The following is a 26,759-nucleotide window of genomic DNA, read 5'->3' on the forward strand; positions in this document are numbered from 1 at the left end:
CCCCCATCGCCCCCTCCACCTCCGGCCTCATCAACTAGTTCCGCCTCCCACTTCCGTCTCTGCCGTCATTTTCTGCCCCGGCCGCCCCTTTCGTCTTCCTGTGCCCTCACCTGCCACCGCCTCCTTCACCCTCAGCACCTGGACTCCTCATCCCTGTTTCCAGCACCCCCTGCCCAGCGGGGCTCAGCCCGACCTTCTTGAAGCCCCCCTACCTCCCCTGCCATTCCCGCCGCAGCCTAGNCCCTCCCCGCCGCAGCCTAGCCACTTCACGGCCCCGGCTCCCCCTAGACCCCATGATTTTTCCGTCAGGACCCCCTGGGCTCCTCGTTGCCGGTGACTCCTACCCTCCCGGGACCCTGGAGAATCCCCCTGATAGCCAGCTCTGGGCTCTTGTTTCAGCCTCTTCTTCCCCCGTCCTACCCCCCCATTACCATGCTCCTCTGATAATGAACCCCTCTACCGGCTTGACCATCACTGATTTCCTCCTTCCTGCCCTTTTAGGCCTTGATTCCAAAAGAAACCCACTTTAGTCTGCCTTTTTTCATAGCATTTCCTGTCCTCTCAGCTCCTCCCTTTTTCTTTTTTTCCCCATTTCTTTTTACCCCAGAAAATTTCTGAGCTTCTATTTTAGTATTTTTCAACAAGAGAAAGAAGGCATTTTCTCCTCGGAATTCTTTTTTAACTGAAAAAAAACAAAAAAAAACACCCAAAATACTGACTGCACTTGAGAGCTGGGTTTGATAAGATGAGAGAAGAGATTCACCCAAAATATTCCCGGCAGGAAGGAAAAGGACTCCTTTTTTCTGATGAGGATAAAAGCTCCTCCTCATATAATGCCAAATCTATTCACAGTTTCCCACTATGAATATTTTAAAAGTCAGAGGGACAGTCTCAGAAATGCCTTTGCTGGGGACTCTGAGCCACCCACTCATTCCCTAGCCTCAGCTCATATGATGTGTATGGTAAGTTCCCTTAAAGGGGCTTCCTCTTCCTCTTACAAGATCACTATCAAAAATCTTCAAGAAGAAAGGAGAAGGAAAAAACTGCAGATTCCTAGCTCATCTTGGGGAAACAGCATCCTGTAGATGCTAAGCCCCTGGTTATTGAAACATTTAATTTCTTTCTCTTGATTCAGTAGAACAGAGGGGTTTAATCAGTTTGGCTGCATTCCATCCAAACAATAGGATCAGGGATAACTGCTCACTAATTATTTATAAACTATAGAATACGGTAAGCTGTAGACTTCTGTATAGTATAGCTGTTGGATGGGGTGTTGAATACATGGTTTTTGGATTAACAGAAATGTATTTCTTTCTGCCCTGGCAACAAAATTTGTCTGCTTTGTGGGAGAGGAAAATGAAACCTAGCAACCGATTAAGTAACTCGGCTGAAGGCGTAAACCAAACAGTAGTTTTGAAAGGGAATTGATGACACTCCTTCTACCCCAACGAAGTGCAGGGATAAAAGGAAGGAGGAATTTGAAATCACCTAAGTTGTGAATTTAACATTTTATATCATATTGTGCATTCACAGAGTTATTCACACTTGTGCCTGTTATTAAATCTGTTTAACTCTTAGTTTATAAATCATTAAGATGTAGAAGCAAGAGGATTGGCATGATGCTCTTTTGTGTATTTTTCTGCTAGATGCTGTGTTTCAGGGGCCTTGATCTCTCTCAATCTGTGCAGATTTCCAGATGCTGAAAGTAACGTGAGTGTGGAGGAATTCAGGTAACTCAGACATGGAGGACAGAAGACCTTGTGTGGAGGCCAGGCCAAGAAATCCCCATACTAACCACAGAGGTGAGCAAGAATTTCTACCTAATGGGAAGGAAATTGAGTTCCCTATGAATGAGCAGGCCCACCTAAGATTGATGGCCTCTCTCAAGTAAAGAGTGGCTTATTCCTTAGCCACAGCATGAATGACTGAAAAATAGAGAGCCTTCTCTTTTACCTAAGGGAGCTGATGAATGGGTATAATTCTCATTTAAAAAGATAGTAATAAGGTGTCTAAATTGAGTGGTACTACCCAAAAGAAACATAATGCAAGCCAAAAATACAACTTTTAATTTTCTAGTAGCATCATTTAAAAAAGCAAAATGATGAGGGTGTCTGGGTGGCTCAGTAAGTTAAGTGTCCAACTCTTGGTTTTGGCTTGGATTATGATCTTGTGGTTCGTGAGTTGAAGTCCCACATCAGGTCTTGTGCTGACAGCACAGAGCCTGCTTGGGAGTCTCTGTCTCCCTCTCTGCCACTTCCTGCTCATGCTATCTCTCATAAATATTTTTAAAAATGCAAAAATAAACAAGTGAAATCCATTTTAAAAATTTAATAATAATTTAATAAAGGTTAACATTTATTTAAATGAGTATATCCAAATAATGTCATTTTATAGTAATAATTGAATACATACATTTTATTATCTTAGTACTTTAATAATTTCAGCATTTTTACTTACTACCCCAAATATTCAAATAATACTCTTGGTTTTTTTTTAATGTTTTATTTATTTCTGAGAGAGAGAGACAGCATGAGCAGGGGAGGGTCAGAGAGAGAGGGAGACATAGAATCCGAAGACAGACTCCAGGCTTTGAGCTAGCTGTCAGTATAGAGCCCAATGCAGGGCTCGAACCCACGAACCGTGAGATCATGACCTGAGCNCTTAATAGCCATACATGGCTAGTGGTTATGTAGTTAATGGCATATGTCTAGTACCCTAGCCACCAAAGTAAAGTTCCTTCTAAAAGCATTACTCTACTGCTCTGATTATTGTATTTGCTTAGAATTTTCTGAAACAAAACCAAATGGAGTCTTGCTTTTCCCTAAGTTTGCAACATGTCATCTGAGTTTTAGCTGTGGAACAAATGAGGAAGAACTGTAGAATTTTATTTTATGAGCTGTGTGACTATTGAAAGAATAAGAAACAATACCAATTTATATTCTTCAAAACATTAAGTCCTTGGTCAGATTGAAATATTAGAAGGACTTTCTTTTGATATTTTGAGAGTTTGAAAAGTAAATAAGGTAATGCTTATAAAATTTAAACTTCAGTAATAAAGGATTTATATTTTGCTAAATGTTCCTTTGTTGTCACATCAAAATTTTTTCTACAATATGCAAAACAAGGAAAAGTGCACATAAATGGATTTAGCATCTAATGTCATGAAATGGTACAGTCATCTTGAATATAATGTGCATTCATAACATTTATATCATCATATACAGTTTTATTTGTTTTTTAAATCTCCCAAGTAATTCTGCCACATTGGGTCAGCTCCATCAATTTTATAGGAAAGGAAAGTGAAAGACACTGATCTCTTGGATATTTTGGCCAAATTTACTTCTTTTTTTTTTTTTTCTTTACAATGACTCTAAATTTTTTTCCAATGTTTTATTTATTTCTAGGAGAGAGAGAGAGACAGTGTGAGCAGGGGAGGGTCAGAGAAAGAGGGAGCCACAGACTGAAACAGGCTCCAGACTCTGAGCTGGCAGTCAGCACAGAGCCCGACGCGGGGCTCGAACCCACGAACCGCGAGATCATGACCTTAAGCGAAAGTCGGACGCCCAACCGACTAAGCCACCCAGGCGCCCCTGGCCAAATTTACTTCTGAAAGGTGTGTCAAATTAAGGAAGCCAAGTTCAGCTTCATCCACAGGGTGATGTTAGCTTTCATGTGTGGACTTGGTATATCTCTTCCTTCCCTCAACAACTTATCTGAGGGTTGGTAGTAGATAAAACTATGTGGATGAAATTGTGCTTCAGAAAAGAGAAAAACTTGAGTTTCATTTTTCAGTTTCCTAAAACAAATTGAGTTTCCTTTTTCAGTTTCATTTTCAGTATATTAACTAGCTTAAAAACATCTTGGTAAAGGAAGCCCCACCTTCCCCGTTGCCATCTGATGCTGGACAAATTTCAAGAAGCATTTCTCCTGTAATTTTATCCCACTTGATGCCTCTGTTGCCTGTAACATCATTGTTTAGTGGCAGAACCAGTGGCCCTGGAAATCAATAGGGTATTCCCAATAGAAAAGTATTATTAGTGTTCCTAGTAGTAACTAACATTAATGAGAACTTTTTATGTTTCAGGTACACTACTAAGCATCTTGTAAACGTTTCGTCTTTATGCCTGTGTAGATACTTAGGCTTAGAAGAAGTATTTGACTTATTCAAGGTTAAACAGTGAGGAAGGGTTAGGACAAGATTTGAATCAGGACTATTTGGCTCTGAAATTCATGCTTTGGCTATTAATTGGCACTGGCAAAAGACTAGAAGCAATAAGCTGATGTTTTTGACCCTCTGAAACAATCTGAGCTCTTGAGGATTAAATAAGATACTGCAAGTATTTATTCTCTAGCATGTATTGGGCACTCAACAAATGTTCCTTTTTTTTGTTTTGTTTTTTAAGTTTACGTATTTAAGTAATCTCTGTACCCAGTGTGAGGCTCAAACTCAGGACCCTAAGATCAAGAGTTGCATGCTCTTCCAGCTGAGCCAGCCAGGTGCTCAGATGTTTATTCTCCTTCCTTTTTGCACCCTCTGAAAACCAATGTTTTCATAATATATGCTGCAACCACAGTGATCTATTTTACATTTATTACGTGATTTCATAGGAAGACTTTTTTCTCCACAAAGAAAACCTACTTTCTTAGTTGTTTTGGAAAATGAGAGTATGTATGTCCCCTGTCCTATTAGATTTCCTTGCATCTTGATTTTTGTGCTTACCCAGTATTCCCATTGTGTTTAGGGCCTGTGGATGGAGAATTACCACCAAGAGCTAGAAATCAGGCCAATAACCCACCAGTGAATGCTCTCAGAGGAAGAGCCAACCAGCCGGGAAGGCAGCCTAGGGCCACCAACCATGCTGTTCCTGTTCGGCAAAGAGAAGAAAGGTTTGGTGCTATGGGCAGGAACCCACATCAGGGAAGGAGAAACCATGAGGGGCGTACTGGCGATGAACCTAGAGGCCAAAGACGTGGTCAGGAAAATGATGCTAGGCGGAGAAATGGCAACCAAGAGGGAAGGAACCACAGACCACCATGGTCCGATGAAAACTTCCAGCAGTGGCGAACGCCCCACCAGAAGCCTGCAGAACAGCCACAGCAGGTGAAGAAACTGGGCTACAAATTCCTAGAAAGTCTTCTACAGAAAGACCCTTCTGAGGTGGTCATCACTCTTGCCACAAGTTTAGGGCTGCAAGAGCTCTTGTCTCATTCTTTTATGAAATCAAACTTCCTTGAGCTCATCTGCCAGGTTCTTCGGAAGGCTTGCAGTTCCAAAATGGACCGCCAGAGTGTTCTCCATGTCCTGGGCATACTGAAGAACTCCAAATTCCTCAAAGTCTGCCTACCGACTTACGTGGTAGGGATGGTCACTGAACCCATCCCTGACATTCGAAACCAGTATCCAGAACACATTAGCAACATCATCTCTCTTCTCCAGGACCTTGTAAGTGTCTTTCCCGCCAGCTCTGTGCAGGAAACTTCCATGCTCATTTCCCTCCTGCCAGCTTCTCTTAATGCTTTGAGAGCCTCTGGGGTTGACATAGAAGAGGAGACAGAGAAGAATCTGGAAAAGGTACAGACCATCATTGAACATCTGCAGGAAAAGAGGCGAGAGGGCACTTTAAGAGTGGATACCTACACTCTAGTGCAGCCTGAGTCAGAGGACCATGTTGAGAGCTACAGGACCATGCCCATTTACCCTACTTACAATGAAGTGCACTTGGATGAAAGGCCATTCCTTCGTCCCAACATCATTACTGGAAAATATGACAGCACTGCTATCTATCTGGATACCCACTTCCGTCTCCTGAGGGAAGATTTTGTTAGACCCCTACGTGAAGGCATTTTGGAACTTCTCCAGAGCTTTGAAGACCAAGGCTTGAGGAAGAGAAAGTTTGATGACATCCGAATCTACTTTGATACCAGGATTATCACCCCCGTGTGTTCCTCATCAGGCATTGTCTACAAGGTGCAGTTTGACACAAAACCACTAAAGTTTGTTCGCTGGCAGAATTCCAAGCGGTTGCTCTATGGATCTTTGGTGTGCATGTCTAAGGACAACTTTGAAACATTTCTTTTTGCCACCGTGTCTAATCGGGAGCAGGAAGATCTCTGCCGAGGAATTGTCCAGCTCTCTTTCAATGAGCAGAGCCAACAGCTGCTAGCCGAGGTCCAGCCCTCTGACTCTTTCCTCATGGTGGAGACAACTGCATACTTTGAGGCTTATAGGCATGTCCTGGAAGGACTTCAAGAGGTCCAGGAGGAAGATGTCCCCTTCCAGAGGAACATCGTGGAATGTGACTCTTATGTGAGGGAGCCAAGGTACTTGCTAATGGGGGGCAGATATGATTTCACTCCCTTAATAAAGAATCCCTCAGCCACTGGGGATTCTCTGAGGAATGCCGAGGGCTTGAGATATCCCAGAGTGAATGTCTTAGACCCCAGCCAGTGGCCCTCAAAAGAAGCCCTGAAGCTGGATGACTCCCAGATGGAAGCCTTGCAGTTTGCTCTCACTAGGGAACTGGCTATTATTCAAGGACCTCCTGGAACAGGTAAGAGAATTTTTCAGATCACGTAACATCTGCCCTATGAGATAGGAAAGAGAGGCTTGACTCTAGGTTTCTGGAGTGTCTTGATTAGAAACATTCTCCTGAAATGGGCATCAGACTTTCTTACAAAGTAGCTGTTCATGGTGATTTTCCAGTGGGCAGCCATTGCATGCATAGTAATGCAAACTAGCCATGCATAGTAATAAAAATCACAAAGATTAGAGAAGACTGCTAAGGGGTCAGATTTAGGAAGATGCATGACCTTTGCTTTATCAAAGGCTGTGTTAATTTTTATTTGATTTTATATTACTTTAAATAATATCAAATACATAATAATAGCACTACGTACCAAGTAGTGTTTTACTACTTTTAGTAGTGTTGTATAAACTCATGATGTCCTCACAACAGCTCTGTGAAGTAGAAACCATTCCATTTTATAGATGAAAAACTAAGACAAGGAGAGGTTGAATAATATGTTCATAAAGTTCATAAAGATGGTAAGTGACAGACCTCGGACTTGAACTTAGGCACTGACTCTGGAGTCCTGGCTCTCCTAACTACACCATACTTCTCATGGAAATACGCCTCTCTACACCCTCCTCCCCATATGCCACTCTCATCCTACTTTGTAGTGATAACTGCTATTGGTTTGATGTGCATCTTTCCAGATGTCCTCAAAGGTGCCCATTGATCAGACTCTGTGTCTGCATTCTTATGTATACATCCATGCACTCATAGTTTTTGTTTTCTTTTAATAACATAAATGGGATCGTGCTGTATATACTGGTCAGTTATTTTTATAACAACGTGTTATGGACATTTCTACATTCTTTACACTCCAGTCACATTTAGAAATGTCTCTCACTCTTTTTTACTGTGCCTGCATTCAGTGAGGAATGAGTGTACCATAATGGTGGGGGTTTTTTTGGTTTTGTTTTTGGGTTTTTTTTTTTTTGTCATTACATAGAGTGCTTTAATAAGTATCCATCTATATATCTGTGTATCTATGTGTGTATATTTATATATAGATATAGATACCTGGTATGTGTTTATCTTTAGGTATTCTGCTTATTATTCCTTAAAGTGGGAATTCACATTAATATAGTAGGTACTGCTAAATTACCCTCCCTAAAGGATACACACATGTGCAAAAAAACAAACAAAACCTGGAAAGTGGTCTTTAAAAAACACTAATAGGGCACCTGGCTGGCTTAGTCAATAGAGCATGTGACCCTTGATTTCACGGTTCTGAGTTCAAGCCCCATCTTGGGTGTAGAGTTTACTTAAAATCTTTAGAAAAATTAAAAAAAAAAAAAAACACTGATAAAGTAATACCCACTCACAATAAAAAGTTATATAACCTGGGCACCTAGGTGGCTCAATCGGTTAAGCCTCCAACTTTGGCTTAGGTCATGATCTCAAGGTTCATGAGTTCGAGCCCAGCGTCGGGCTCTGTACTGACAGCTTAGAGCCTGGAGCCTGCTTCAGATTCTGTCTCCCTCCCTCTCTGCTTCTCTACTTGCGCAAACGCGCTCTCTCTCTCTCTCTCTCAAAATAAACATTTAAAAAAAAAGTTATGTAACTGAATGGAAACTTTTCTGGTAAGAAACACCTGTATAATGGAAAAGTATACATAATTAAAAAGATGCTTTCGAGGCTTTAAAAGAAGAAAAAGAGGATGTACCAGTTTATACTCACCAAGAATGAACTAGTGTTCCCATTTCCTTATATCCTATCCAGTATTATTGTGTTATCAGGTTTTTTTTTTTGCTGATCAGCAGGTTTTGCTGATCTGTGAGGTTAAAATTTTTTGAACCATTTTTTTCTGTTTTAATAAAAAATGGTTCAAAAAAATTTTTTTTTAAAATCTGTCTCTTCCCACCATTCCACTCAGTTCCTTTCCCTAAAACGATGTTAGCTTCCTGTTGATTCTTCCAGAGATATTCTATAAATGTTGAAATGCTTGAATTGAATATGTTTATTACACTTAACTATTTTCTTTCTTTCTTTCTGTTTATTTATTGTAAATTTTTGTAAGTTTATTTTGAGAGAGAGAAAGAAAAAATGAATGGGGGAGGGCAGGGAGACAGAGGGACAGAGGCTCTGAAGTGGGCTCTGAGCTGACAGCAGAGAACCCAATATGAGGCTTGACCTCAGGAACCATGAGATCATAACCTGAACTGAAGTCAGACACTTAACCAACTAAGCCACCCAGGTGCCCCTCTTTTTTTTTTTTTTTTTTAAAGATTTTATTTTTAAGTAACCTCTGTACCCAACATGGGGCTTGTTTGAACCACAACCCCAAGACCAGGACTTGCATGCTCCACTGACTGAGCCAGCCAGGGACCCTACCCCTTATTTTTTTTAACCCATTATGCTAAAAATCCTCTTGTGCATGTTGCTTTGTCCATTTAGAAAAGATCTTGGTGATCTTTTCATGTTAGTACATAAGTAGTAGCTCTTGTTTATGACTGCATAATATTCCATATGATGGAATAGTCTCTGTAACTAGTCCCATGTGGAAAGATTTATTAATACAAACAGTATTTCAGTGAATAGTCTTGTTTTTGAGTCATTTCATATATAAACAAAATTATGCAGAAGAGAAATTCCTAACTTGATCGAAGAATATATAATTGCGTAATTTTAATAGATACTGCCAAATCACCCCCTGGAAATGTATATCACAGTGGTTTATATTTCTTTAATTAAAAATGAGATTAAAAGGGCGCCTGGGTGGTTCAGTCAGTTGAGCATCCAACTTAAAAAAAAATTTTTTTTTAATGTTTATTCACTTTTGGGGCGCCTGGGTGGCTTAGTCGGTTAAGCGTCCGACTTTCACTTAGGTCATGATCTCGCAGTTCGTGGGTTCGAGCCCCGCGTCGGGCTCTGTGCTGACTGCCAGCTCAGAGCCTGGAGCCTGTTTCAGTCTGTGACTCCCTCTCTCTCTGACCCTCCCCTGCTCACGCTCTCTTTCTCTCTCCTAGAAATAAATAAAACATTAAAAAAAAAATGTTTATTTACTTTTGAGAGAGAAAGAGAGGGGGAGGGGCAGAGAGAGAGGGAGACACAGAATCCAGGCTCTGAGCTGCAGCACAGAGTCCGATGCGGAGCTCAGACTCACGAACCATGAGACCATGACCTGAGCCGAAATCAGTTGCATAACTGACTGAGCCGCCCAGGCGCCCTGAGCATCCAGCTCTTCATTTCAGCTCAGGTCATGATCCCAGAGTCATGGGATTGAGCCCCGTGTCAAGCCCCTTAAGTCACTGCTTAAGATTCTTTCTCTCTTCCTCTGCCCCTTTCACCCACTCACGGTCTCTCTCTCTCTCTTTCTAAAAATAAAAAAAATTTAATAAAAAGATTTTTAAGTGAAATTAAATATTCCTTTTCAGTTTATTGGCTATTTATATTACTACTTCTATGGATTGGTTTCTTTATGAATGACTTCTTTTTCTTATTGATTTATAGGAGCTTTTTGTATATTCAAAACCTACATGTTGCAGTTTAATTTCCCTTAATGTTATCATTTGAATTAGGACTCATTAGTTCCAAGTATAGTAATAACTTCAGGCCAGCTTAAGCCACACACATGAATGGTTACTAGGAAAGAGCATACTGGTGAATATGAGGGAGAAATAGTAAAGGGGGTCCTTTTTGAGGTGGAAATCCCAGAAAGTATCCATTCTAAGGGGAAGGAAGTAGTAGGAGGGGATAAATAAAGTAAATATCAAATTACAAAGAGTTTCTTTCCTCCTGAGGTATCCTTATCCATCCAGTCCTGCAACTAGAAACTTAGTTTTCCTTTTGTGCTCCTCACCCTAGCCAAACCATTATCAAGTTCCTATCAATGTTACCTCTGAAACTTCTCCCCTGGCTGCCAATTTATCTCATCTCTACCACTGAAGCCAAGCCTCAGTCTTTACTTACCTGGAATATGGCAGAAACCTCCCGACCCCATCCCTGTTCCTTCTTGCTCTCTTTTAACTCAGCTTTCACTTCCCCTGAGAAGTCTCTTCTAATCTCTTTGACTAGGCCAGAATCCCAGTTAAATGTTTTTTTTTGGTGCTGGGTATTTCTCATTTCCCACATTTATGATTTTACATTTGTTTCTGTGATTATCTTATCTTCTACAAGTTTGTTAAGTTCCAGGAAGATAAGAACCATGGTTGTTATGCTCACTATAGTATTTTTTGCATCTAACCCAGTGCCTGACACCTGTTAGGTGCTCAGTACTTATTTGAAAGGAAAAAAGGAAGGAAGAAATTGTTATTTATCTTACTATACTGAAATCTTTGATTTTCCTGTATCACTTTCTCACTCACCTTTGAGTTTTTTGAGAACAGTGGCTACCTTCTTAGCCTGACGTAGTGTGAGAATTTAGTTATTTGTGACTTAATTAACTATTGGCCATTTACTAATGAGGCCGTAACTCTAACTTGAATGTTGATTTCTCTTGAGTTTTCCCCTTCTTTAACAAAAGCAAGTCTACTGTGGTATATTGAAAGCATTTCTAAATAATTTGCTACGTAAGAGTTAGCATGTAGCTAGTAAACAACTGGCTAAAAAATATCTTACAATTGAAAAGTGTAGTGAAAAGTGTCACTTACAAGTGAAAAAATATCTTACAGCTAAGAAAAAAGAGGGGGGGTACCTACAGCTGCAAAAAAAAAAAGAGAGGGGAGAGGAGATTATTTTTATGTGGTGATAGAGAACTATCTCCAAGGTACATTAAGTGAAAAAAGTAAGATGTAGAAAAGTGAAAGTAGTCTGCAGCTGTTTATATTAAAAAAAAAAAAGGCTATAGAAAGACTGTATTCATTTTTGTTTGCATTTGCATGGAATGACTAACTCTAGAAAGTTACGCAAGAAACTGGTAATATTGGTTGCTTCCCAGAAAGGAACTGGGTGACTGGGAGACAGAAAAGCAGGGGTGCTTTTCATAAAATACTCATTTGTGCTTGGATTTTTAAATCATCTCGGTGTGTGGCTTTAAATTTTTTTAATAATAATTTGCTGTAAGTAATTAATTATTCCTTCTAGAAAATCTTTAATTTTTTTTAACTCTCCTTTTTCCTTGTTTTCTAGGCAAAACCTACGTTGGTCTAAAAATTGTTCAGGCGCTTCTAACCAATGAGCCCGTCTGGCAAATTAGCGTCCAGAAATTCCCCATCTTGGTTGTATGTTATACTAATCATGCTTTGGACCAGTTTCTGGAAGGTAATTTTAGGCAAAATTGTTCTCTATCAAGACATTTATAGTTGAACCATCACCAACTTCAGTAGCTTAAATTTTATTGCTCTTTGAACTAAGTCCGTAGTCCGACCTGTGACCTGCAAGGCTGTGTGTGGCCTGCTCCAGTCTAACTCCGAACCTTATCTCCTACCTCTTCCCATATTCTCCCTAACTCCAGCAACACTGATTGTCTGCAGTTCCTTGAATTCCTCCAGCTTCTCTCTTGGACCATGCTGTTCCCGCATCTGTAGAAGACACTTTTTCTCTCTCCATTTGACCTCATCTAGCCTGGTTGACTCCAACTCATTCTTCAGGTCTCTCCTTAAATCTCTCTTCAGGTGTACTTTCCCAATTGCCCCCAGACAAAGTTAAGTCTCCTTTTGTATTTTTTCTTCAGAGACTTAATACACATGTAACAATTTATTTTATGGGTTTCTACCCTAGACTATAAACACTGTGTGGGTTGGTCCTATTTCTTGCTATATTTACAGATTCTAACACTCAAAAAAATACTAATCGCATTAACAAATGAATAAGTATATGTTTTTCCTTTTGCTTAGAATATTATTTTCCATTCTATATCTTCCTTTCATCCAGATTAAATCTTTTTTATTCTCGGAGTCTCAGTTTAAATATTAGATCCCTACCCCACCCAAACTAGGTAAGGTGCCCTCTTACGTATTTACAATATCACGTACTTACAGTACCTAACTGTACTTATTGCTGTTATGAGAAATTGTTTAATGTGTATCTTCTCTGCCAGACTGTGAGACATGAGAACAAATTGGGAATAGAATCTGTGCTTTCCCTGCTATATCTTAAGAACCTAGCACATGCCTGGCACATCGTGACCAATTGGTAAATACCTGTAGAGTGAATAATAAAGAACATTTACTAAGTGCTGACCTTCAAGTCACAAATGAAGAACTGAAGCTCAAGTTAAGAAACTAGCCCCAGTTTACATAGCCATAGTGGTGAAGTCAAGATTTGAGTTTCCAGATATCTGATTCTAAAGCCTATGTTCTGAGGCGCCTGGGTGTTTCCATTGGTTGAGCTCTTGATTTCTTCTGCTCATGTCATGGTCTTGCGATTGTGAGACCGAGCCCTCCATTGGGCTCCGTGCTGAATGTGAAGCCTGCTTAAGATTCTCTCTCTCCCTCTGTCCCTGTCCTCAGCTTGTGCATGTGCTCTCACACTCTCCCTCTCTCTCTCTCTCAATAAAGCCTATGTTCTTAAGTACCACACTTTACTGCTCTGCAAGTCATGCCATCTCTGAGGCCTATTTGCTCATTAATAGGGTAGATTCCTGTAAGTACCAGTTTGTTCCCTAAGGGGCCAGCTGAGAAGCATCCCAAACACATAGACCTCTCACCTGAGAGAATCAGCATAGCTCCTCTCACCTCTTGTGCTCCACTTTGCTCCATAGGCATCTATAAGTGTCAAAAGACCAGCATCGTGCGGGTAGGTGGAAGGAGCAACAGTGAAATCCTGAAGCAGTTCACCCTAAGGGAGCTGAGGAACAAGCGGGAATTCCGTCGCAACCTCCCCATGCACCTCCGAAGGGCCTACATGAGTGTGAGTCCCAGCTTTGGAATCTGAGATAGTTCACGGTAGAAGTAGACTAGATAGCAGTGGCTTTCTGGGTAGCCGTCCAGGGGAGGTAGGCTCTCCACAAAGTGGTAAAGGACCCGGGTTCCTTCCAGCATTCTATCCTGTGAATCCCATGGTGTGATCTTTGCCCTCGTAATCAAGATGGGGAAAGGACAGAAAGGGGCACACCACCCCGCCCAGCCCCCGCCGGGACCTTTAAAGGCTACTTCCCCCAAATCACCAGCAGCCCTACTTATAGCCCGTTGGCCAGGGAAATGTCAGCTGCCAGCTGGGCAGCCGTGTACCCAAACAAAACTCTGAGTCCCTGTTACTAAGAAAAAGAGAAGTCTCAACAACAGTTTCCTTAGCCTGTTTTTCTGTTGTGTTATTTGTTCCTTTTTCTTACTGGTTGGTAGGAGTCTTTTAGTCCTTTTAGGTAGTAATCCTTTGGTTTTAAGATTATTTAAATTAAGACTTTACTGAAACTATTTTTTGACTGGTCTCTTTCTTTGTTCCTCTCTTCTTGCTGTTCCTGTCTTAGCTTTGTTTTCCCTCATGGCGAAAACTGAGTTTGGGGGATGATGGCACTTGCTCACCATTTCTTTCCCTCTGTTCTTGGCAGATTGTGACACAAATGAAAGAGTCAGAACAAGAGTTGCATGAAGGGGCCCAGACCCTGGAGTGCACCATGCGTGGTGTGCTACGGGAGCAGCACCTGGAGAAGTACATCTCCCCCCAGCACTGGAAAAGCCTGATGAACGGACCAGTACAGGTAGGGGTCATCCTGGGAGCTGTAAGCATTTGTCTTGCCTCAGTACTTGGAGAGAGTCTCCAGCAGAAGCAACAGTGCAAAGCATTAGCCGTTTTGATAATCTGATGCTGGCATAATGTGAGAAGTCCCTTTTGATGAGGAGAGGAGGCTGGGTATACTAGTCAAGAACAAGATTCTGGAGTCAGCATGCTGGATATGAATCCTGATTTTGCTCTTGGCAAGTTACTTAATTTTTCTGTACCTGTTTCCTGTCATAGAGTGGGGATAGTAATAACATTAAGTAGAACTTTATGAAATTGCTAATATTTGTGAATTTGACTTGCGGAAATAGCAGTTTCTAACAGATCAACATAATTGGTATAGGACTATTATTTGGATAAACAAGTTAGTATTTATAAACCGCTTAATTAGTGTGTTACAAATGATTGTTAAATTAAACAAAATCATAAGAAGGCAACCCAGCCCATATAGACAGCCTAGAAGTCAGCAAACCCAACGTCACACAGACTGACTGTGTGCTGTGGCCACTATGATCCTCGGATATCTCAGCAGTCAAACCAGGGTAATAATGCCTAACTTCAAAGGATATTCTAGGTAGTAACTGACACAATTCCTGTAACAAGGCTGGCCAAGAACCCATTGAAATGGTAGCTGTATTATCATTGAGTTGGTGATTTCTAGGGTTACAAACCCAGAAACCTGAAGGGGTCAGTCAGTATCTATAAATGACTAAAGCAAGCTAGGTGTGAGACATCAGAAGGTAGAGAGGACTTGGCAGACTTTTGGAAAAGAAGTGGTAGCGATCCGCTCCTAGCCATTTGTTGCCATTCCCAAATGCAGGCTCATTGCTGCCATAGATCCTGATTTTGTTGATAGAGGAAATTTTTATTTTTAAAATTCTCTACAAGTCGTATTTAATGATCCCATTGCCCAAGGGATGCCAGCTTGCAGCCTCTAAATTTTAAGAGAACTACTTTGATACTTCACAGAAACCTTTCCTTTATTTACATTAGTTGTCACAGAATTCTCATGACTGATAATTATTCCTTCCTCAGGATAGTGAATGGATTTGCTTCCAGAGCTGGAAGCATTCCATGATGCTGGAGTGGCTGGGCCTGGGTGTCGGTTCTTTCACCCAAAGTGTTGCTCCAGCAGGACCTGAAAATACAGGTAAGAGTGCATGTCTACCCAGTATCACATCTTAAAGTGGAGCCTGGTAAAGACCAGAGAATAAAACTTGAAAGTAATACCTAGAATATATAATGAACTATAATCAACTAGAGAAAGACAAATAATAGCTTGATAGTATAGTAGATAAAAGACATTTAATAAGCACATCACAAAATAGGAAATTCTAATGGTCAACATACATATGAAAATTACTCATTAGAAAAGCTTGGAGCGCCTGGGTGGCTCAGTTAGTTGAATATCCAACTTCAGCTCAGGTCATGATCTCACGACTCGTGAGTTCGAGCCCCACATCGGGCTCTGTGCTGACAGCTTAGAACCTGGAGCCTGCTTTAGCTTCTGTGTCTCCCTCTTTCTCCCCCTACCCTGCTCGTGCTCAGTCTCTGTCTCTCTCAAAAGTAAATAAACATTAAAAATTTTAAAAAAAGAAAAGAGAAGAGCTAAAACCATGAGATATTGTTACACATCAGATTGGCAAAAATTTTCAAGTTTGCTATATTGACAAGAATGTAGAGCAGTAGGAACTATGATACACTGCTAGTGGGGATATTTTTCTAATAATAGAAAAATAGAACTCAAATATTCATCAATATTTGTATAGCATGTGGATCAGTTACTGTCCATTCAGATCATGAAATATTGTACAACAGTGAAAAAGAATGAATTACAGCATATATATGGCAACGTATGAAGCTCAAAAACAGAATGGAGGGGCGCCTGGGTGGCTCAGTCGGTTAAGCGTCTGACTTCGGCTCAGGTCATGATCTCATGATCTCACGGTTCGTGGGTTCGAGCCCCGTGTCGGCCTCTGTGCTGACAGCTAGCTCAGAGCCTGGAGCCTGCTTCAGATTCTGTGTCTCCCTCTCTCTCTGCCCCTCCCCGTTCATGCTTTTGTCACTCTCCTTCAAAAATGAATAAACATTTTAAAAATTTAAAAAAAAAAACAACAATGGAAAAAGCAGGGTGTAGGAAAATATATATAATATTCCATTTATATAGAGCTCAAGAAAGTGTAAAAAGAAAGCCAAAACTAGACTATGTGTTGTTAAGAGATGTATATGCATTATAAATATAGTAAAGTTATTTTAAAAGAAAGCTGGGGAGGGGAATGAGCAATATAAAATTCAAGTTAGGCCCACAAATATCTTCAAGAAATTGGTGATTTTCTCCTTAAAATGGGTGGGAGGTACTTAGATGTTGATTTTTTTTTTCCTAATGTTTTTATTTTTGAGAGAGAGCATGAGCAGGGGAGGGACAGAGAGAGGGAGAAACGCAGTATCTAAAGCAGGCTCCAGGTTCTGAGCTGTCGGCATAGCACCCAGCGTGGGGCTCGAACTCACAAACCGCAGGATCATGACCTAAACCAAAGTCAGATACTTAACCAACTAGTTAAGCCTGGGTTAAGCACCCAGGCACCCTTGGATGTTCACTTTTATTTATTTTATTATCCTTTAAATTGCCTGTTTACATTGTGTACCCTCCTTTGTGTATTTGACACAAGTAAATCTTCTTAAAAAGGATATGTTTATATGATATTTAAAAATATAACAAAAAAACATATAAGGAAACCTAAGCCTCCTTCCCCTAATTCTCATTTCTCCCAGTTTCCTTTGCTACAAGTAACCACTTAAACCCCTTGAGAATGTCTTCATTCATCTAAGCTCTTATAAGTGCCCCGTTCTATTCTTTGGCTTTAAGAGTTTCACCCCTGTCTTTCCTGCTTTCCTCTTAGCCCAGGCAGAAGGGGAGGAGGAGGAAGAGGAAGGAGAAGAGGAGGGCTCACTGATTGAGATCGCAGAGGAGGCTGACCTAATTCAAGCAGACCGGGTGATTGAAGAGGAAGAGGTGGTTAGACTCCGCCGGCGGAAGAAGGAAGAGAATGGGGCAGTCCAGGAGTTGGCTAAAGTGCTTCTGGCCATGAGGCTAGACAACTATGGCCCTGGGACAACAGCTGGGCAGGAGCAAACCGGAGGAGAGTGGGAGGTAAGCTCGCTTCCTCGTGGCCTCTGGAAGCCCTAAAAGAATGGGAAATGGGAGTTCAGTTATTACTACCAGATGGTAGGGGTTAAACTCTCCTGAAACACGCCTGAGAACATCTGTTCTGACTAGAACTGCAGCCCCTTATTTTCACACACTTCTGTTACAGCAGCATGTTCACCTTGTCCTCACAGTTAATTTACCTGTTTTATAGCCTAACTATAGTAGAAGACTGGTCCAGTTCCCAGGAGTATAAAAATCATGGCCTTTCAGAAGAGCCTTGGCAAGAATTTCCAACTTAGAGAAACAGGAAGCAGGTAGCCAAATGCTTCTCTTGAACTTTCAGAAAAATAGACCCCATGAGGTTCAGATCAAACACAGTCTCAGTGCTTGGTGCTTTCATGGGTATTATCTTCTCAAGGACAAATGAGTCTATGAAAAATACATTAAGGTTTTAGAGAATTCTATTCAAGTAAAACAGAATGAAGCAAGCAGCCTTAGAAGTGGGATGGAATATTCATCCTTTATTCACCCTGGAATTTGATATTTCTTGTAAAGCCAGAATAGTTTGAGTGCCCAGACTTTCCCTCTGGTCATTCCTTTGGTGGAACCAAGTGGTCCTCCAAATTTACCATTCATTACTATGACAGTAGGGGACTGGATACTCAAAATAACATTTTCTAAACTCATGATGTAAGGGACTTTCAAAGTCAACTCTGGATGCAATTTTCCCTTGTCTGCTTGCTTTGAACCTGATCTTCTAGTTCAGTTCAGCATGACTGTACGTGATGGATGGAGTCTGATCCTAATACTTGAAATCATGGATTAGGCATCTCTCTGCCACGTGGCCTTAGGAGGAGTTGATTGGTTTGGTTTGGAACCAAACCAAGGCGGGGAGGGGAAGGTTCATAACATTGTGATCTCTATCTTTCATGCCAGTCCTTAGTGACAGAGGCGGGGGAGAACACTTTCTCCTAAGTGGTACCTTTACTGTCTCAATATGATGGCATTAAGACCATCTTAGCAGGACCCGTACAGCATTTAACAAGAAAGATTCACCTCTACTGTTTTCATGACATATGTTTTAGGAATGAGAAATAGAATGTGGTCAAAGGACATTCAGTGATAACAAGTGTCAGCACTATTCTAAGTACTTTTCATGTATTTATTCCTTCAGCCAATTCAGCAACCCTGCAAAGGTGTATACTATTATTATAGGAGGTGCTGAAGTATGTAGAGGTTGAGTAACTTACTCTAAAGGTAGATGGGGCTTTGAACCCAGGCATACTGGGTCCAGGGTCCCCATTTAGCCACTGTGCAATGGAGTATGTGTTGGAAGAGTACGAGACATTTAAGGAAGTTCTTCTGAGGTGGCAGCCCCTTTTTTAATGTGCTCTGGCCTCCACCTTGGCCTTAGAACTGAGTCAGACTCTGTTCAGTTGGTAACCTTGGCTGCTGTTGATGTCCACAGACCCAGCGCAGCCAGAAAAAGAAAATGAAGAAGAAAGTGAAGGTAGAACTTCGCAAGCTCAACACCATGACTGAGGCTGAGGCCAGTGAAATCCAAGATGTTTGGCGGTTGGACCTGAATTCTCGCTGGCAGCTGTATAGGTATTATGCCCACCCTCCTCCCAACCAGCACATGTAATTTCCCCAAGGGGTTCCTTTGCTGTTCCTGGAACATAATCCCCCATCCCTCCATCCCAGGCTTCAGCAGTGTTAAGTAATGGTTGGTTGCATACCCCCATTGAACTGAGTGGTGGGGATGCAGTCATGGGATAAAATAGACACTTGGCTCTATCCTTATGGAGCTTAGAGTCTATCCAGGAAGACAAATTAGTTAATTCTGCAAGTAAAAAGTTAAAAATAGACATAAACACTAAGAAAGAAAAGAGCAAGGAGTGCTAAGGCTATGAACATGGGATCTGAACTGCTCTGAGGTATCCAGGAAAGTGACAAGGCAAGATGTGAAGGGTTGGTAGACATTAGGAAGATCAGCAGGGATGGGGAGCAGATGAAATCATGGGGACCACATACGTAAAGGCCTTAACATGTGAAGGGTATGTTTATTTGAGAAATTGAAAGAAGACCGCCCTCATTGCTGTGACTCAGAGAAATGGAAAGTGAGGTCAGAGAGGTGGGCACGGCCTAACTGCAGGGCCTCATGGGGCAAAAGTGAGGAGCCGGGATTATCAAAAGCCACTTTTCAAAAAGTATTGGGGCGCCTGGGTGGCTTAGTCGGTTAAGCGTCCGACTTTCACTTAGGTCATGATCTCGCAGTTCGTGGGTTCGGGCCCCGCGTCGGGCTCTGTGCTGACTGCCAGCTCAGAGCCTGGAGCCTGTTTCAGTCTGTGACTCCCTCTCTCTCTGACCCTCCCCTGCTCACGCTGTCTCTCTCTCTCTCTCCTAGAAATAAATAAAACATTAAAAAAAAAAAAGAAACAAAAAGTATTGATAAGATCTTGGAACAGTGTGTAGCAGAGTAGTGACATGATCTGTTTTACTTGTAAAACAAGACTGGAGAATTAGGGGAGGGGACTCAGGGATGGGCTAAGGAGAACTTGTGAGAAATACTTGAAGCTTTTGAAGTCCCTTAGTTTCTTCTCAATAATTAACCTGTGTTCTTTATCCTGTTCCCCTCTTTAGCTGTGGCCACCTATGTACATCTCTCTGCACATCTTTTTTTGGGCATTTTGGACTCTTGGGGTCCCTGCAAACCTAAGTCTCTCCTCCTCTCTCTCTGTGGCCCATAAGCTCTTCAAGGGTCCCAGTTCCATGTCATACATACTGCAGGGGGTTCCTCCACCTTCTTAAAGAGCGCATCTTCCTTTCTCTGGTTCTTCACATTCTCCAGGCTGTGGCTACAGATGTACCAGGCCGACACCCGCCGAAAGATCCTCAACTATGAGCGCCAGTACCGCACATCAGCAGAGAGAATGGCTGAGCTAAGGCTCCAAGAAGACCTGCACATCCTGAAAGATGCCCAGGTTGTAGGAATGACAACCACAGGTAAGAAAGCATGGGAAAGTTTATCAGATCCAGCCATTCACTCCTGGTGCCAAGCTCTTACCAGATTATCTAGGATAGGTAAAGAGAAGCTTCTTCAGTAGGTTAGAGGGAAAGGCTATGAAAATCTATTGAAAGCGGGTTATGTAAGGAACTCATGATGAAATGCACCTGCTTGTTCCTGCTGCATTCGATAACCTGACAGTGACCAACGTGGGTATCATGCTCTGGCGACCACTCAGTAGCACTTACTCTGTCATTCAGTGGCCACCACAACCCTGGATGGATATGAGAACTCAGCTTTCACAGATTCAGGTTCTAGGGTCCAGTGCATCAGCCTAGAGGAGCCTCTTCTCTCTTGACTCCAGGTGCTGCCAAATACCGTCAGATCCTGCAGAAGGTAGAGCCTCGAATTGTCATTGTGGAAGAGGCTGCCGAAGTCCTCGAGGCCCACACCATTGCCACATTGAGCAAAGCTTGCCAGCACCTCATTCTGATTGGGGACCACCAGCAGGTAGAGCACGTGCCCCTGGAAAAGAGAGAGGGCTCTTGGAGGGTTGTGCTCAGACAGAAGGCCCTGGCCTCTCTGCTTCACCAGTCCTCAAACTTATTAGTGGCTTTCTGTGATTCTTCTTTCCCACATTCAATCTAAGAGCAAGTGTTCTTAGATTCGGGGTATATTTCAGAGATAGTATCATTCATTTTATAAGGGCCTTTTAAGTGGACTATTAAAACAGTGTGATTCCCTTTCCCCCTCTTTGATTTTTGCTATCCTCTAATCCATTCTTTACAAAGGAGCCAAAGTGAATTTCTAAAAGTAAATCAGATCATGACACTCTATAGCTTAAAATCCTCCAGTGGTTTCCCATTGACTTAATACAAAAATCAAGCTTCTTGGGGCGCCTGGGTGGCTCAGTCTTGGTTGGGCACCTGACTTTGGCTTAGGTCATGATCCCACGGTTCATGGATTTGAGCTGCGCATCGGGCTCTGTGCTGACAGCACAGAGCCTGGAGCCTGCTTCAGATTCTGTATTTCCCTCTCTCTGACCCTCCCCTGCTCACGCTGTATGTCTCTCTCTCTCTCAGAAATAAATAAAAACATTAAAAAAAAAAACAAAAACATTAAAAAAATCAAGCTGCTTAACGTAGCCTACAGAGGCAGATATTCTCAGGTTCAGCCTACTTCTCTGACTTATATCACCATCATTTGCTCACTGTGTTTCCACTCCCTGCCCTCCTTCCTACTTCCTCATGGCTTGCTATTCAAATGATAGGCAACTTCCTCCATGCTGGCATCAACTCAGATGTCACTCTTTAGGGAAGCCTTTTTAAGGAACTACCACTCTGGGACACTGTGTCACATCACCCTTATTTCTTGCCTCATGGTCCTTGTCACTCTTTATCCTTAGCCTGTCAGTACCTAGAGCAGTGCCTGGCACATAGAAGGCACTTGAAAAACGTTTGATGGGTAGGTGGGTGGTTGAGTGAGTATATGGTTGGATGGATAAAATATGTCAATAGAGAGTCCTGAAACATGTTTCTTTTCTCAGCTGCGTCCCAGCGCCAATGTGTATGATCTAGCCAAGAATTTCAACCTTGAAGTGTCCCTCTTTGAACGGCTGGTGAAAGTAAACATTCCCTTCGTTCGTCTGAATTACCAGGTGAGAAGTTGGACCTCTGTTATTACCTACCAGATGTTCAGGAGAAATCTCCTGTGAGCCTGCCAATTGTCACCAAGAAAGGTCTCATAAAAATAAAACTAGCTTACTAATTCAATGATTGTCAGACTTCTTTTCTGTGTTAAAATACCACAGGATCAGCCAAATTGAATTTGTTTTGGCTGAAGGAGCTGTTTACATTCTGCTCTTTTCTCCTTATTCTTTTCACATTACTTCTAGGTTTTCCACCAGCAGCTTAGTCTTTAGAAAACTGTCCGTTTATTCTCGTACATGTTTTTCTTCCTCCCTCCCTCCCTCCCTGTCTCTCTCTCTCTCTCTCTCTCTCTTTCTTTCTTTCTTTTAGTAAGTAGGCTCCACACCCTATGTGAGGCTTGAACTCACAACCCTAAGATCAAGACTCACATACTCTACCAACTGAGCTAGCCAGGCATCCCTTCTCTGACCACCTTTCTAATGACATATATGTCTTATTTCAGCACCGCATGCGCCCTGAAATTGCCCGGCTTTTGACCCCCTACATTTACCAGGATCTGGAGAATCATCCCTCTGTTCTCAAATATGAGAAGATAAAGGTGAGTCTGCCCTATTTGAGCTTTCTGTGATGCTGTCAACAACCTCGGAGGCTGTATTTCCTTATGATGGAAAAGGGTTTTCCAAAGGGACTAGAGCCAACTTTTTAAAAAGCTCGTTACTAAGAGGAGAAATAGTGTAGAAGTTGAGAGATGTAGATGTGGGTTTTGAATCTCAGCTCTGCAGCTGTGTAAGTGGTTAGCAAGTTATATACCAATTCTGAGTGTCCTGATCTTCCATACAGTGAGAATAATGGATACTGCCTTAATAATGGGTACTCAAGCATTGTCTTGAGTGAGGTAACGTGTGTAAAGCGATTGGCACAGTGGAGTGCTTGTGTTAGCTGCTCACTCAACATCTTCATCGTAGCTGCTGCCTGTTTCCTGAACTGTAATAGTTAGATTGTGGATGACTGTTTGAAATATTAATATCAAATATATTAGAAGCTAAAATAGACAAATTCTTCATCCGTTTTCCTACCTACCATGGTCCCAAAAGAAAACACGTAGTTACTGACACCAGAATTAAAAACTATGGTACAAAGTATGCAAAAAACCTCACAAAGTCTCTCCCCGGAACAGGGTAAGTGGCCAGTACATGTGAAGATCGGAAGAATTGCATGCGTGAGCCTTCTAACATACCATTTCTTTTCCTTTCTAGGGGGTTTCTTCCAACCTTTTCTTTGTAGAACACAACTTTCCTGAACAGGAAATCCAAGAAGGCAAAAGCCACCAGAACCAGCATGAGGCTTGCTTTGTGGTAGAGCTGTGCAAGTACTTCCTGTGCCAGGAGTACCTCCCCTCCCAGATCACCATCCTCACCACCTACACTGGGCAGCTCTTCTGCCTGCGCAAACTCATGCCAGCCAAGACATTTGCTGGAGTCAAGGTCCATGTGGTTGACAAATACCAAGGGGAAGAGAATGACATCATCCTCCTTTCATTAGTGCGGAGCAACCAGGAGGGCAAGGTGGGTTTTCTCCAGATATCCAACCGCATCTGTGTGGCCTTGTCCCGTGCCAAGAAGGGGATGTACTGCATCGGAAACATGCAGATGCTAGCCAAGGTGCCCTTGTGGAGCAAGATCATCCATACTCTTCGAGAGAACAATCAAATAGGCCACGCACTCCAGCTGTGCTGCCAGAACCATCCTGACACCCACACCTTAGTATCCAAAGCTTCTGATTTCCAAAAAGTGCCCGAAGGAGGCTGCAGCCTACCCTGTGAGTTCCGGCTGAGCTGTGGACATGTCTGTACCCGTGCCTGCCACCCTTATGATTCCTCACACAAGGAGTTCCAGTGCATGAAGCCATGCCAGAAGGTTATCTGCCAAGATGGGCACCGGTGCCCTCTTGTTTGCTTCCAGGAGTGTCAGCCTTGTCAGGTGAAGGTGCGCAAAACCATTGTTCGGTGCGGTCATGAACAAATGGTTCCTTGTTCCATGCCTGAGTCAGATTTTTGCTGCCAAGAACCTTGCCCCAAGGTTCTGAAATGTGGGCACAGGTGCAGCCACCCCTGTGGTGAAGACTGTGTGCGCTTGTGTTCAGTAATGGTCACCGTGAAACTCAAGTGTGGGCACAGCCAGCAGGTGAAGTGTGGTAATGTGGAAGACCTTATGTATGACCTGCCAGTCAAGTGTACCACCAAGTGTGGCACTGTCTTGGACTGCGGGCATCCTTGTCCCGGCTCCTGCCACAGCTGCTTTGAAGGGCGCTTTCATGAGCGCTGTCAGCAGCCCTGCAAGCGCCTGCTCATCTGCTCACACAAGTGCCAGGAGCCGTGCATCGGCGAGTGCCCACCCTGCCAGCGGACCTGTCAGAACCGCTGTGTCCACAGCCAGTGCAAGAAGAAGTGTGGGGAGCTGTGCAGCCCCTGCGTGGAACCCTGTGTCTGGCGCTGCCAGCACTACCAGTGCACTAAACTGTGCTCTGAACCCTGCGACCGACCCCCATGCTACGTGCCTTGTACTAAGCTGCTGGCTTGTGGCCACCCCTGCATTGGTTTGTGTGGGGAACCATGCCCCAAGAAGTGCCGTGTCTGCCACCAGGAAGAAGTCACCCAAATCTTCTTTGGCTTTGAGGATGAGCCTGATGCCCGCTTTGTGCAGCTAGAAGACTGCAGCCACATCTTTGAGGTGCAAGCCCTGGACTTATACATGAATGAGCAGAAGGATGATGAAGTTGCCATCAAGTTGAAGGTGTGCCCTATCTGCCAAGTGCCCATCCGCAAAAACCTGAGGTATGGAACCAGCATCAAACGGCGGCTGGAAGAGATTGAAATAGTCAAGGAGAAGATTCAGGGCTCAGCGGGGGAAATTGCAACCAGCCAGGAACGACTTAAAACCCTGCTGGAGAGCAAGAGCCTCCTCCACCAGCTGCTTCCTGCAGACTTTCTGATGTTGAAGGAGAAGCTGGCCCAGAAAAATCTGTCTGTGAAGGACCTGGGCCTTGTTGAGAATTACATCAGCTTCTATGACCGCTTGGCTGGCCTGTTGGATTCTCTGAAAAAGGTGCATGTCTTAGAACAAGAGAGAGTGAGGAGTCGACTAGATCAAGTCCATGACTGGCTAGCCAAGAAGCGTTTGAGCTTTACCAGCCAGGAATTGGAGGACCTCCAAAGTGAAATCCAGAGGCTCACATACCTGGTGAATCTCCTGTCCCGCTGCAAGATAGCAGAGGGGAAGTTGAGAGGTAGCACAGCAGAGGAGGTCTACAGTGTCCGGAAGGTCCTTGAGAGAACATGTAAGTTCACCCAGGAGGATGATCAGTTTGTGCAGAAAAAGATGGAAGTTCTGAAAAGCATTCTTCCCTGCTCTGGCCTGGGCATCTCAGAGGAAGAACGAGTGCAGATAGTCAATGCTATGGGTTATCCTCGTGGCCACTGGTTCAAGTGCCCCAATGGCCACATCTACGTGATAAGCGATTGTGGGGGAGCCATGCAGAGGGGCACATGTCCTGACTGCAAGGAGGTGATCGGGGGCATAAATCATACTCTGGAAAGGAGCAATCAGCTTGCTTCTGAGATGGATGGAGCCCAGCACCCTGCCTGGTCTGACACGGCCAACAACCTGATGAACTTTGAGGAGATCCGGAGGATGATGTAGGAAGATGGCGCACCGCTGCCTTGTGCCTGGCCACCATCTGGCTGGGATCGGCTCCCTTATGAAGGAACCGAAGTTTGTTTTTTATTATTGTCCTTTAGTCTTAGCGCCTATTTAAGGATCCACTTTTAGGGATTGCCCACATTTGTTTCTAGATTTCCCTTGCGCTAGAATAAGCACTTTACCTCCAGAACTGAGAGCAAAGTTAACAGACACCTTTTTTTCTCTTGCAAGTTAGTGGACAGGCTCCCTGGAGCATGTTTGGGGCTTCCACCTAGAGCTACCTAATGGTATCTCTGGGTCCTGACTCAGATATTTTTTCTGCAGTGCTCTGGGGGCAGAGTATGAACTCAAGTGAAGCAGACTCATTCTAATCGCCAGGCCCTAACTTGTAGACTAACTTCAATTCCAATAAACAGAGGCCCAGAGGAGTTGTTTATAACCTGCTTATCCTTTCAAGGAGCACAAAAGTCCCTCCCACCCTCCTCCTGGGGCATCCTCACTCCAGGAGACGAGGCATGTGATAAGACAAAGACTTCAGTGACTAACCCTGACCCAGTTACATATTCACTGAGAGTGGGAAAAGTGTTGACTACCCACAGCTGGGGGCTGTGCAGCAGGCCCAGGCTGACTAAGGAGTGATCCCCATACCCTCTCCTGTGACCGGCACTTTGGGGTGGTGGTTTCTTTGCCCGCAGGAGGAGTTCAGTAGCAGTGCTGGTCCCCCAAGGCCCTGGATGGAACTAAACCAGCAGCACCGATCCAAAGTGTGACCTTTTGTCCCAACACTATTAGCTTTTGCCTGGGCAGGGTTAGCATGCCAGCAGCTTCTGCAGGCTCCAGACCCATGCCAGAAGCCAGTCCCTAGGCCTGCTGCTGCCTGCATACATATTCCCTCAGTCCAGTGTTCCTAGGACAGACACTTAGGCATCTCAGGTCTTTCTAATGTTGGTGAGAAAAATGTCCTTTTCCTATGTATGCATTTCCTTTTTTGTCTTTACTATGCACTTTAGCCTATAAAGCCAATTAATAAAAACGATGATTGAGAAAATCAGTGGTCCGTGTTTGTCAACTTTTAGAAATAGCTCAGGCAGC

General features: G+C 43.1%; 1 protein-coding gene across 1 annotated transcript; it reads left to right on the top strand.

Moving 5' to 3' along the window:
• The first annotated feature begins 1,651 nt into the window (after window positions 1-1,651).
• On the top strand, window positions 1,652-26,715 carry ZNFX1 (zinc finger NFX1-type containing 1). Its single transcript, XM_077778276.1, has 13 exons — window positions 1,652-1,802; window positions 4,743-6,551; window positions 11,637-11,768; window positions 13,210-13,358; window positions 13,996-14,145; window positions 15,201-15,315; window positions 17,066-17,316; window positions 18,782-18,921; window positions 20,165-20,319; window positions 20,685-20,830; window positions 21,867-21,977; window positions 22,472-22,567; window positions 23,226-26,715. Exons 1-13 carry the CDS (start codon window positions 1,742-1,744, stop codon window positions 25,665-25,667), a joined length of 5,757 nt encoding a protein of 1,918 aa, XP_077634402.1. The 5' UTR covers window positions 1,652-1,741; the 3' UTR covers window positions 25,668-26,715.
• Window positions 26,716-26,759: the final 44 nt, after the last annotated feature.

The sequence above is a fragment of the Crocuta crocuta genome, unplaced genomic scaffold (genome assembly GCF_008692635.1).
Source record: "Crocuta crocuta isolate KB4526 unplaced genomic scaffold, BGI_CrCroc_1.0 scaffold27, whole genome shotgun sequence".
NCBI lineage: Eukaryota > Metazoa > Chordata > Mammalia > Carnivora > Hyaenidae > Crocuta > Crocuta crocuta.

Bases quoted from the DNA above. Each gene is read 5' to 3' on its own strand.
- ZNFX1 (XM_077778276.1), top strand. From the start codon at position 1,742: ATGGAGGACAGAAGACCTTGTGTGGAGGCCAGGCCAAGAAATCCCCAT. The intron at 6,552-11,636 runs GTAAGAGAATTT...CTTGTTTTCTAG, and splicing joins TCAAGGACCTCCTGGAACAG to GCAAAACCTACGTTGGTCTA. The intron at 14,146-15,200 runs GTAGGGGTCATC...TTCCTTCCTCAG, and splicing joins TGATGAACGGACCAGTACAG to GATAGTGAATGGATTTGCTT.